The 12547-nt window shown below is 27.5% G+C and overlaps 1 protein-coding gene across 1 annotated transcript; it reads left to right on the forward strand.

Annotated features, from left to right (window-relative positions):
• Window positions 1-39: 39 nt before the first annotated feature.
• LOC135133407 (adenosylhomocysteinase) lies at window positions 40-8243 on the forward strand. Its single transcript, XM_064061788.1, has 4 exons — window positions 40-214; window positions 273-463; window positions 553-894; window positions 7354-8243. Exons 1-4 carry the CDS (start codon window positions 76-78, stop codon window positions 8092-8094), a joined length of 1413 nt encoding a protein of 470 aa, XP_063917858.1. The 5' UTR covers window positions 40-75; the 3' UTR covers window positions 8095-8243.
• Window positions 8244-12547: the final 4304 nt, after the last annotated feature.

Here is a 12547-nt window from a genome sequence, read left to right on the forward strand (position 1 = left end):
TTTTATTTTTATTAATCCTGTCACAACACAATGAACAAAAAATTGTGGTACGGTCCTGCAAGCGGTGACGTGCGCATGCGCAGCCATTCCACCGGTAATAAAAGCGCCAACAAATGTCAATTGTCAGTCAAAAACTCGTGTCGATTTATAGGTTATAAGTTGCCGGTGAAACCAAACCATCACAGGAAAATGTCGAAACCATCGTTTAAAGTTGGTAAGGAGCTTGATTTTTGTTATTGTAACATAAATTTATTGATCGTGATTCATTCAAGCCGATATGAAACTGGCCGAATGGGGGCGCAAAGAAATCTCTTTGGCCGAAAACGAAATGCCCGGCTTAATGAGCATCCGCAAACACTACGGCCCAAAAAAGCCCCTAAAGGGGGCCAAAGTCGCCGGCTGTTTGCACATGACCATTCAAACTGCAGTCCTAATTGAGACCTTGAAGGAACTGGGGGCTGAGGTGGGTCTATTTTCATTCATTTCTTTGTTGCGACACTGATAACTTCTGACCTCTTTGTGAAAAGACTTATGAAATTTAAATTGTTGAAGGTTCAATGGTCAAGTTGCAACATCTTTAGTACTCAAGATCATGCAGCTGCTGCTATTGCTAAGACAGGGGTGCCTGTGTTTGCGTGGAAGGGGGAGACTGACGAGGAGTACATTTGGTGTATCGAGCAGACGCTGGTGTTCCCGGATGGTAAACCTTTTAATATGATTTTGGATGATGGAGGCGATCTTACGAATTTAGTGCACACTAAATATCCACAGTATTTGAAAGACTGTAAAGGGATTAGTGAGGAGACGACGACGGGGGTTCATAATTTGTATAAGATGTTTAAGGAGGGTACTTTGAAGGTTCCGGCGATTAACGTCAATGACTCAGTAACAAAGGTAATTATTTTTATTTATTAGTGTGGTGATAACGTTCAAAGATTATATTTCATGGTTTGCATATATATTAACAGGTATAAATAGAAAACTGTTTTTTTTTTGTGTTTTGTGATGGCATTTAACAGTTTTAGTTAAATAAGCGGTTAAAATGTACTTTTGTCCGTGAATTAGCAAATATTTCTTATTAAAGCCAAGGTTTCCTTAAAAATCTCAAAAAATTTAAAACATAGTTTTAAAATCTGAAATTTACCATGTTTCTGGTTATTTTAAAACGTTTGTTATATTCCAGAACATTCAGTTTTGCAATTTCAAATCAAATCGTAATATGTTGCTATACAGTTTTAATTCTTTTTCCAAGAATCTGAATGTCAAAGGTATAAATTGAACACGGATTGTACACAGTAAATGTGTTTTAAATTGTATAAAATAGCATAGTCCTACACGTGTAGTTTATGATTCCGTGTTGAGTTTTTACTCGAAACGTCCAGATTTTTAGAAAAAATCAAAATCATAAACGACTTTTGCAATATAATTTTGAATCTGCAAAATCGCATGCTTTGAAATCTTGGAGATGTTTGAAAGTTATTGTAACCATTATTCAAAATATATTTGTTTATTCCCACTAAAAATTTTTGGAATTTTAATTTTTTTTAGATTTTTTAAATTTTTTGGGCTTGTGGTGTTTTGGAATTTTATGAATTTTTAGATTTTTTTGGGATTTTTTAAATTGTTTTTTGATTTCTTGAATTTAATTTTTTGGGTTTTTGGATCTCGTGGATGTCTTAGATGTCTCAGATCTCTTGGATCTTTAAGATTTTTTGGATTTTTAAAATTCTTTAATTTTTTGGATCACGTTAAAATTCTTGGATTTTTTTTTTATTCTTCTGAGTTTTAGATCTCTTGGATCTTTTTAATCTTTAGAATTTTTTAAATTCTTTGATTTTTTGGATGGTTTAATTTTTTGGATTTTTTAAAATCTTTGATTTTTTATTTTTATGGATTTTTGGGCTTTTTAGACTTTTTGGATTTTTCGGTTTTTTGGGTTTTGTGCAAATTTTTGATATTTTTGGATCTCTTGATTTGTTACATTTTTTGGATTCTTTGAAATTAAATTTTTGGATTTTTTGGACTTTTTAATTTCGTAATTTTTTGGATTTTTTTTTTAAATTCTTTGTTTCTCTGCATTCTGTGGACTTTTTTGGATTTTTCGTTATTTTTCGATTCTATAGATTTTTGGATTCTTTGTGGATGTTTTAAATTGTTTGACTTTTGGGTTTTTGGACTTTGGACCTTTTGGATTTTTTAAATTCTAACATTTGAATTTTCTTAATATTTTGGATTTTTTGGATTTTTTTAAATTTTCTAATTTTTTGGGTTTTTTTTTTTAGATTTTTTAGACTTTTTTTGAATTTTTTGGATTTTTGGACTGTTTAAAATTTCGAATTCCTTATTTTTTAAATTCTTTGACTTTTTGAATATTTTTTTTTTATATTTAAGATTCTTAAATTTTTTGGTTTTTATGGATTTTTGGAATTTCGACTTTTTGGATTTTTTAAATTTTTCATGTTTTTTGGATGTTTCGTTTTTGGATCTCGTGGATGTCTTAGATGTCTCAGATCTCTTGGATCTTTAAGATTTTTTGGATTTTTAAAATTCTTTAATTTTTTGGATCACGTTAAAATTCTTGGATTTTTTTTTATTTTTTTGAGTGTTTGGATTTTTCGTTACTTTTGGATTTTTTCGATTCTTTAGATTTTTCTGGATTTTTTAATTTTGCATGTTTTTGGATTTTTAAATTTTTTGGGGATATTTTTTGTTTTTTTATTTCTTGATTTTTTTTTTGGATTTTTTAATTTCTTTGACATTTGGATTTTTGGACTTTATCAATTTTTTATTATTTTTCGTTTTTTTTGATTTTTCAGATTTTTCTGCTTTAAATTCTTTGATTTTTTGGATTTTTTTGGACTTTTTTTTATTATTTTTCGTTTTTTTGATTTTTCAGATTTTTCTGTTTTGAATTCTTTGATTTTTTGGATTTTTTTGGACTTTTTGAATTTTTTTTATGTTTTGGATTGTTTGGATTTTTGGACTTTTTGTATTTTTTTAATTCCTTGATTTTGTTTTTTTTTTTGGACTTTTTGGTAATTTTCGATTCTGTAAATTTGGATTCTTTTTAGATTTTTTGCTTTTTCAGATTATTCTGGATTTGTTCTTTTTTCTTTGTTTTTTTTTTCTTTGTTTCTAATAGTTTTTATAGATTTTTTGGACTTTCGACTTTTGTATTTTTTGAATTTTTCATCTTTTGGATTTTTCGGTTTTTTTTTGCGTTTTGTAGGTACATATTTTGATTTTTTTGAATTTCTTGAATTGTTAAGATTTTTTAAATTCTTTGACATTTTTTTATTCTTTGATTTTTTTTGGTCTTTTTGGATTTTTCCGTATTTTTGGATTATTTTGATTTTTTAGATTTTTCGTTTTTTTTTTGGAGTTTTTTGGGTATTTTTGATTTTTTTGGATTTCTTAAATTGTTAGATTTTTTGTAGATTTTTTAAATTCTTTGGACTTCTGAATTTTTGGATGTTTTGGATTTTTTCAATTTCTTGTTTTTGCTTCATTTTTTTGTTTTTTTTTAATTCTGTGATTTTTTTGGTCCTTTGGATCTCTTCCTTCTTTTGGATCTCTAGAATTTTTTGAATTTTTTAAATTCTTAATTTTTTCGGTTCTTTTAAAATTCTTTAATATTTTGGATTTTTTTTTAATTATTTAATTTTTTGGATTTTTTAAATTCTTTAATTTTTTAATTGTTTTTAAATTCTTTAATTTTTTTGGATTTTTTGATTTTTTAAATTCTTTGCTTTTTATGGATTTTTTTAATTTTGCATGATTTTTGGATTTTGCAGTTTTTTGGGGGATAATTTTGTGTTTTTTCCGGATTTCTTGAATTGTTAGATTTTTTTGGATTTTTTAAATTCTTTGACATTTGAATTTTTTGAATGTTTTGGATTAAGATTTCTTTAAATTTTCTCATTTTTTTGGATCTTTTGATTTTTCAAATTTTTCTGTATTTTTTTTAAATTCTTTGTTTTTTTTTGGGATTTGATTTTTATTTTTTTTTTTTAGATTATTTAGACTTTTTGATGTTTTGGATTATTTGGATTTTTGGACTTTTTAAAATGTTTTATTTTTTTTTTTGTACTTGGATTTTTTAAATTCCTTGATTTTTTTGGATGTTTTAATTTTTTGGACTTTTTAGACTTTGGATTTTTTTTATTTTGCATGATTTTTGGGGGATATATTTTTTTTTCGGACTTCTTGAATTGTTAGATTTTTTGGATTTTTTAAATTCTTTGACATTTGAATTTTTAGTGTTTTGGATTGTTTGGATTATTTGGACTTTTTTTGAATTTTTTAAAATTGTCTAATTTTTTTGGATCTTTTGATTTTTCAAATTTTTCTGTTTTTTTTAATTATTTGTTTTTTGGGATTTTTAATTTTTTTTAGATTTTCTAGACTTCTTGAATTTTTTTGATGTTTTGGATTATTTGGATTTTTGGACTTTTTAAAATGTTTTAAATTTCTTATTTTTGGTACTTGGATTTTTTAGTTTTTGGATTATTCGTTATTTTTGAATTTTTTGATTATTCAGATTCTTCTGAGTTTTTTTAAGTTCCTTGATTTAGTTCTAAAATCCCTTGAATTTAGTGTTTTTTTATTTTTCGGTTTTTTGGAGATTTTGTGGGTATTTTTGATTTTTTTTGGATTTCTTGAATTGTTTGACTTTTGAATTTTTTAAATTCCTTTTTTTTGTGTTTTTTTTTTATTTTTGGATCTCATGGACTTCATGGTTCTCTTAGATCTCTTGGATCTTTTTAATCTTTAGAATTTTTTAAATTCTTTGATTTTTTTGGATGGTTTAATTTTTTGGATTTTTTAAAATCTTTGACTTTTTATTTTTACGGATTTTCGAGCTTTTTAGACTTTTTGGATTTTTCGGTTTTTTGGGTTTTGTGCAAATTTTTGGTATTTTTGGATCTCTTCATTTGTTACATTTTTTGGATTCTTTGAAATTAAATTTTTGGATTTTTTGGACTTTTTAATTTCGTAATTTTTTGGATTTTTTTTTAATGCTTTGTTTCTCTGCATTCTGTGGACTTTTTTGGATTTTTCGTTATTTTTCGATTCTATAGATTTTTGGATTCTTTGTGGATGTTTTAAATTGTTTGCCTTTTGGGTTTTTGGACTTTGGACCTTTTGGATTTTTTAAATTCTATGACATTTGAATTTTCTTAATATTTTGGAATTTTTGGATTTTTTTAAATTTTCTAATTTTTTGGGGTTTTTTTTAGATTTTTTAGACTTTTTTTGAATTTTTTGGATTTTTGGACTGTTTAAAATTTCGAATTCCTTATTTTTTAAATTCTTTGACTTTTTGAATATTTTTTTTTATATTTAAGATTCTTAAATTTTTTGGTTTTTATGGATTTTTTTGGAATTTCGACTTTTTGGATTTTTTTTAATTTTTCATGTTTTTTGGATGTTTCGTTTTTTGGAGGGGGTGCAGTTTTTTATTTTTTTGGATTTCTTGTATTGTTAGACTTTTGGATTTTTTTAACTTTTTAGATTTTTCGGTATTTTTGGATTATTTCGATTCTTTAGATTTTTCGATTTTTTATTTTTGGAACTCTTAGATCTCATTGACCTTTTGGATCTTTAGGATTTTTTTATTTTTTTAAATTTTTTGATTTTTAAAAAAATGGTAGGGTTTTTGGATTTTTTGTTATTTTTGGATTTTTTTTTTCTGCATTTATTTTTAAATTCTTTGATTTTTGGGTTTTTATGGATTTTGCCAATGTTTGATTTGTTTGGATGTCTTAAATTGTTATTTTTTTTGGATTTTTTAAATTCTTTGATTTTTGAATATTTTTTTTAATATTTAAGATTCTTTCCTTTTTGGTTTTTATGGATTTTTTTGGACTTTCGACTGACTTTTTGGATTTGTTTAATTTTTCATGTTTTTGGATTTTTTGGTTTTGGGGGGGTGCAATTTTTTATTTCTTGGATTTTTAAATTCCTTATTTTTTTGGATTTTTTAAACTTTTTGGATTTTTCGTATTTTTAGATTATTTCGATTCTTTATATTTGTTGATTTTTTATTTTTGGAACTTTGGGATTTTTTGACTTTTTTAAATTCTTTAATTTTTTGGATTAAAAAAAAATGTTTGGGTTTTTGGATTTTTCGTTATTTTTAGATTTTTTTATTTTTCTGCATTTTTTTTAAATTCTTTGATTTTTTGATTTTTATGGATTTTTCGTTTTTTTTGGTTTTTGGCTATTTTTGATTTGTTTGGATGTCTTGAATTGTTAAATTTTTTTATATCTTTTCGATTTTTGAATTTTTTAGATTTTTTTAAAAATTTTTTGCATGTTTAGATTGTTTGGATTTTTGAACTTTTTGGATTTATCGGTTTTTGGATTTTCTAGATTTTTTCTAATTTCTTGGATTTTGTAAAATTCTTTGATTTTTTCTAATTTTTCGGTCTTCTTGAATTTTTCGGTATTTTTGGATATTTTCGATTGTTTAGATTTTTGAATTCTTTTTGGACTTTTTCATTTTTCACATTTTTCTGGATTTTTTAAATTCTTTGAGATTTTGGATTCCGTAATTTCAAAGTTAAATTGTACGATGTTGCTATACAATTTTAATTTTGTTTTTTCCAAGAATCTGAATGTCAAGGGTATAAACTGAACCAGAAACCACAATTACAGAAATATAAATATTGTTATACAATTTTACAAGAACTCAACAGGGATTTATAAACCACAAGTGTTTGATATTGTATAAAATTTAAATAACATTTATTCGGCAAAATTTTTTGAGGTAATTTTTTTTTTAATTATTAATTATTACATGCTTACGATAACGTTAAAACGTTTTCAAAAATTCAAAGCATTCGATTTTGCATATGTGGAAAGGAACTAATAAGTATGTAATAAATTATTAATGTGAAGTCAATGAAAAAAAAAAACATGAAAATTAAAAAACAATAAAATAACCGGAAACATGTTTCACCATTTAAACAGACATAAACGTTATGTTAATTTTAATACATTTCATTTTAATCACCCAAGGAAATTTTAAAATTTGAGTCCTTGTCCACTTTATCCTATTGAAGTGTTTAGGGATTATGGAAATCCGCAGTGAGGAGGTGGAGCAGTGTAATGCCCCTCCTGCTAAGTACCGACACTATTTTTGGGTGCATATCTCGCGATCTACAATAGTAGAGATAATTCAGTATATTATTCAATTTGATTAATATGTATACTGTTCTAAAATTTCAAAATTTCTGCTAATAATAATAAAACAACAACAACCGATTTTTTTTCACTAAAATCTCCATTTAAAAACCAGCAACTAAAAGTACCAAATACAATACTAAAATGATAATTATATTATTCCAGAGCAAATTCGACAACTTGTACGGCTGCCGCGAATCCCTCATCGACGGCATCAAGCGCGCCACCGACATCATGCTGGCCGGCAAAGTCTGCGTCGTAGCGGGCTACGGCGACGTAGGCAAGGGCTGCGCGCAATCTCTACGCGCATTCGGTGGGCGTGTCCTAATCACCGAGATCGACCCAATCATCGCGCTCCAAGCCGCCATGGAGGGCTACGAAGTCACCACGATGGACGAGGCGAGCAAAGAGGGCCAGATCTTCGTCACGACCACCGGCTGCAAGGACATCATCCTCGGCCGCCACTTCCTCAACATGCGCAACGACAGCATCGTGTGCAACATCGGCCACTTCGACTGCGAGATCGACGTGAGCTGGCTGGAGAAGAACGCGAAGAACAAGACCAACATCAAGCCGCAGGTGGACCGCTACGAGCTGGCGAACGGGAACCACGTCATCGTCTTGGCCGAGGGGCGGCTGGTGAATTTGGGCTGCGCCACCGGGCATCCGTCTTTCGTCATGTCGAACTCGTTTACTAACCAGTGTTTGGCGCAGATCGAGCTGTGGACGAAGCCGGGGCAGTACGCGGTGGGGGTGCACATGCTGCCGAAGGTGTTGGACGAGGAGGTGGCGAGGCTGCATTTGGAGCATTTGGGGGTGAGGCTGACGAAGCTGACGCCCGAGCAGAGCAAGTACTTAGGGGTGCCGGTGGAGGGGCCCTACAAGCCGGAGCACTACAGATATTAATTGAACTTGGCTTTGTGTGTTTTTTTGTGTGTAAATAAGTATCTGGGTGGAGAATCTGGGTGTGGTTTTCTTTTATCTTGTGTAAACCTGGAATTACACGAAGTTGTCTCTTATTATTATTAAATGATTTGCCAACAACGCACATGAAAGGTAGTTTTATTGCTTAATCGACCCTGTCAAGGTTATTTCTTTTTGGATAGCACACATATCATCCACAGTGTTTTGCAGTCAAACGTACTATAGTTGAAATAGAAAATTACAATTAATAGAATTAAACTGAAAAAATCAACAAAATATTCACTATACTATAGACTTATGGGCTTTTCGACATTTCATGGCCCCTAGGTGTCGTCCTGTGTGTCGATTTTTATTAAATACTTTACAAAATATATACACGTGGTTCATGAATCCGTCTTGAGTTTTACCCCTGAGATCCAGATTTTTGTTAAACAAAATTTACGTCTCAAAATTTTAGTACATTTCTATTTTAAAAATCAAAGTTATGAGGTCACACATTCTGCAGTATATAGACTTGCTTATGCAACCAACAATGCTTCAATTACGAACGCATTTTAGGAATTGTTTTTTTGGTTTTTTAGTTTTTCATTTTTATATTTTCACATTTTACAGTTTTTCCATCATTATCAGGTACTTTTTATGCTATCTATGCATTTTCCACACATTGTCCCTTCGTAGAAAGAGTCCTAACTCTTGGCGCCCTCTTACGTATTTTTACGCAAATTCACTTGTGGATTTTCCTTTACCTTAAACGTTACTAGATGGCGCCGCATGCATCATTTTTAGCACGTTGTTCGACCGGAACCAGATAAAGGGAAACAAACGAACGTGAGAATAAGAAAACATCCTAAATATTCAAATCAGGAAAATTCAAAAAATCCAAAAATCTAAGAATCCAAGAAATCCAAAAAATTTAAAATATCAACCCCCCCTCAAAATATAAAATTTCCAAAAAGTCTAAAAAGTCCAAAAAATGCAATAATTTATAAAATCAAAAAATTTAAAAAATTGAGAACATCAAAAATACCGAAAAGTCTAAAAAATCAAAGAAATAAAAAATCCAAAAAATTGAAGAATTTAATGCATTAAAAAACCGCAAAATCCGAAAACAGGCAAAAAATTCAAAAAATCCTTCAAAAAACCAAAAAAGAATTAACAAACTCAAAAATCCTCCATAAAATCCAAGAAATTAAAAAAAAACAAACAAAAAAATCCAAAAAATCGAAGAATTAAAACAAATCTAAAAAATGCCCAATTTTCAATTAATCCAAAAAGTTCAAAAAAATCCAAAAAACTCAAATGAATCAAAGAATTTAAAAAATCCTAAAAATTAAAATAAAAACAAAAAATCCAAAAAATTAAAAAACACAAGAGACAAAAAACGCAAAAAAAACAAAGAATTTTAAAAGAACCCAAACAATTAAAGAATTTTATGAATTCAAAAAAGTCCGAGAGATGCGAAAGAGTCGAAGAATTAAAAAGAATCTCTAAAAAATCCAGATAATTAACAAAAACATTTAAAAAAAAGGATGAAAATCCATAAAACTCAAAAATATCGAAAGTCAAAAAAATCCAAAATAATTGTAAAAATCCCAAAAATCTAAAAACCCCAAAAAAATAAAACAAAAAACAAAAAAACCACAAAATACAACCAAAGAATACAGAGAATCCACTAAAATCTTGTGAGTACCTCCCCCTCAAGAAAACAAATAAAAACCCAAAAAATATAAAAAATTCAAAAAGTCTAAAAACTCCAAAAAATCAATAAAAACTAAAAAAATCAAAGAATTTAAAAGAATCCAAAAGATCCAAGAGATCGAGGAGATCCAAAAATCCAAAAAATCCAAAAAGTCTCTAAAGAATCCAATAAAATAAAAAAAAAATAAAATCATAAACAAATCCACATAATCTAAAAAGAAATGAACAATCCAAAAAATCCCCAAAAAATTGAAAAAATCTAAAAAGGTTTAAAATACCAAAAAGTGCATACAATCCGAAAAAATCAAACAATTTAAAAAATCCGAATAAAATCCAAACAATCCCCAGAATCAAACAATTCAAAATCAAATAATGTAACAATAATCCGAAAAATCTCAAAAACCAAAAAAACGAAAAACCCGAAAAAACAAAATTTACAAAACCAAAAATTCTAAGAAACAAGAAATCTAAAAAATCCCAAAAATTAAAAAATCCACAAAATCCAAGAAATTTAAAAAGTCTACAAGCTAAACCTATAAAATGTTCAAAAAGTCCAAAGAATCCAAAAAACCTACGAATCCAAAAAATTCTAAAAATTAATAAAATTAAAAAAATTCAAAAAATGCCAAAGATCAAGGAGGTCAAGAGATCATCCAGGAGATCTAAGAGATCCGCGAGATCAAAAGAATTCCAGAAATCAGAAAAATAAAAAATCTCCAAAAAATCCATAGAAAAAAATAGAAAAAACCCCAAAAATCGTCCAAAAAATTCAAAAACTAAAAAAAAATCTGAAAATCCACAAAACCCAAAAAGACGCGAAACATTAAAAAAAAATCCCCAAAAAGTTAAAAAATTTCAAGAAATTAAAAAATTTTAAAATACTAAAAAATCCAAACAAGTCCATAAAATAAAAAATCAGACAATTTAAAAAATCCAAATAAAATTCAAGCCATTCAAATAATTTAAAAAATCAAATAACTAAAAAATTCGAAAAATTTCAAAAATCCAAAAAACCCAAAAAGAAATCACAGAATTTGCAAAATCCAGGTGTTCTAAAAATCCCAAGAAATCAAAAATATCCAACAAATTTAAAAATAGCCAAAGTGTAAGACATCCAAAAATCCAAAAAACCAAAAAGTCTAGAAACCACAAAACTCGAAAAAGTTCAAACTGTCCAAAGACTCCAAAAAATCTAATAAATTTCAAAAAATCCAAAAGATCCAAATGATCAAAAAGATTCAAAAGAACTAAGATATCTAAGAGATGCAAGGGTTGCAAGAAATTCAAAAATCCAAAAATTAAAAAAATCCAAAAACCTCCAAAGAATCCAAAAAATTCAAAAATTAAGAAACTCAAAAAATGCTTTAAAAATCCAAGAAATAAAAAAACAATTTCCATAATAAAACAAATCTAAAATTCCACAAAACCCAAAAAAACGAAAAATACAAAAATACAAAAAAAAATCAAAAACCTACACAATTTTGAAATACAAAAAAATCCAACAAATTCATGAAATCCAAAAAATCAAACAATTTAAAAAATCCAGATAAAATCCAAACAATTCAAAAAATCTAATTATTATTTAACAATATCTAAAAAATCTCAAAATTCAAAAAATCCAAAAGATCCAAAAGATCAAAGTGATCCAAGAGAGCCAAGATATCCGAGGGATCCAAGAGATCCAAGAGAGTCAAGACATTCAAGAGATCCAAAAAACCCAAGAGATGCAAGGGATGTAAGAAATTCAAGAAATTCAAAAATCGAAAAAATCAAAAACCCCCAAAAAATTAAAAAAAAAATAAAAAATAAAAAACTCAAAAAGTGCTTTCAAAAATCCAAGGACCAAAAAAAAACAATTACTAAAATAAAAAAACAAAAAATCAAAAAACTCAAACAATTTAAAAACTTCAGATAAAATCCAAACAATTCAAAAAATCAAATTATTTAACAATATCCACAAAATCTCAAAACAAAAAAATTCAAAAACCCCCAAAAAATCAAAGAATTTACAAAATCCAAACATTTAAAAAAAAATAATGAATTTACAAAATTCAAAAAATCTGAAAAACCAAAGAAATGCAAAAATCCAAAAAATTAACAAATACACAAAATCCAAGAAATCCAAAAATCCAAAAAGTCTAGAAAGTCGAAAATTCTAAAAGGCTTAAAGAGTCCAAAGAGTCTAAACAGTCTAATAAAATTAAAAAAATCCAGAAGTTTCAAAAGATCGAAATAATCAAAGAGATCCAAGAGATCCAAGAAAGTCAAGATATCCAAGGGATCCAAGAGATCCAAGAGATGCAAGGGATGCAGAAAATTCAAGAGATCCAAAAATCGAAAAAATCAAGAAACCTCCAAAGAATCCAAAAAGATTAAAAGATTCAAAAATTAAAGAACCCAAAAAGTGCTCTAAAAAATCCAAGAAATAAAAAAAAACAATTTCAAAAATCAAAAAAAAATCTAAAATTCAACAAAACGCAAAAAACGAAAATTCAAAAAACCTAAACAATTTTGAAATAGGTACTTAAAAATCCAACAATTCCATAAAATCCAAAAAATCAAATAATTTTAAAAAATCTCAGAAATCAAAAAAATTCAAAAAAACCCAAAAAAATCAATGAATTTACAAAATTTAAAAAATTTAAAAAACCGAAGAAATACAAAAAGTCCAAAAAATTAACTAATCCACAAAATCCAAGAAATCCAAAAAGGCTAGAAACTCGAAAACATTAAAAAG

This window comes from Zophobas morio, unplaced genomic scaffold (genome assembly GCF_036711695.1).
Source record: "Zophobas morio isolate AGI-343-1 ecotype UQ-CSIRO unplaced genomic scaffold, CSIRO_AGI_Zmor_V1 ptg000022l, whole genome shotgun sequence".
Taxonomy (NCBI): Eukaryota; Metazoa; Arthropoda; class Insecta; order Coleoptera; family Tenebrionidae; genus Zophobas; species Zophobas morio.

What these genes read in the sequence shown, in the direction of transcription:
- LOC135133407 (XM_064061788.1), top strand. Translation starts at nt 76, where the DNA reads ATGCGCAGCCATTCCACCGGTAATAAAAGCGCCAACAAATGTCAATTG. An exon ending in GAAACCATCGTTTAAAGTTG is followed by an intron (nt 215 to 272) that starts GTAAGGAGCTTG and finishes GATTCATTCAAG; the next exon opens with CCGATATGAAACTGGCCGAA. An exon ending in TCAATGACTCAGTAACAAAG is followed by an intron (nt 895 to 7,353) that starts GTAATTATTTTT and finishes ATATTATTCCAG; the next exon opens with AGCAAATTCGACAACTTGTA.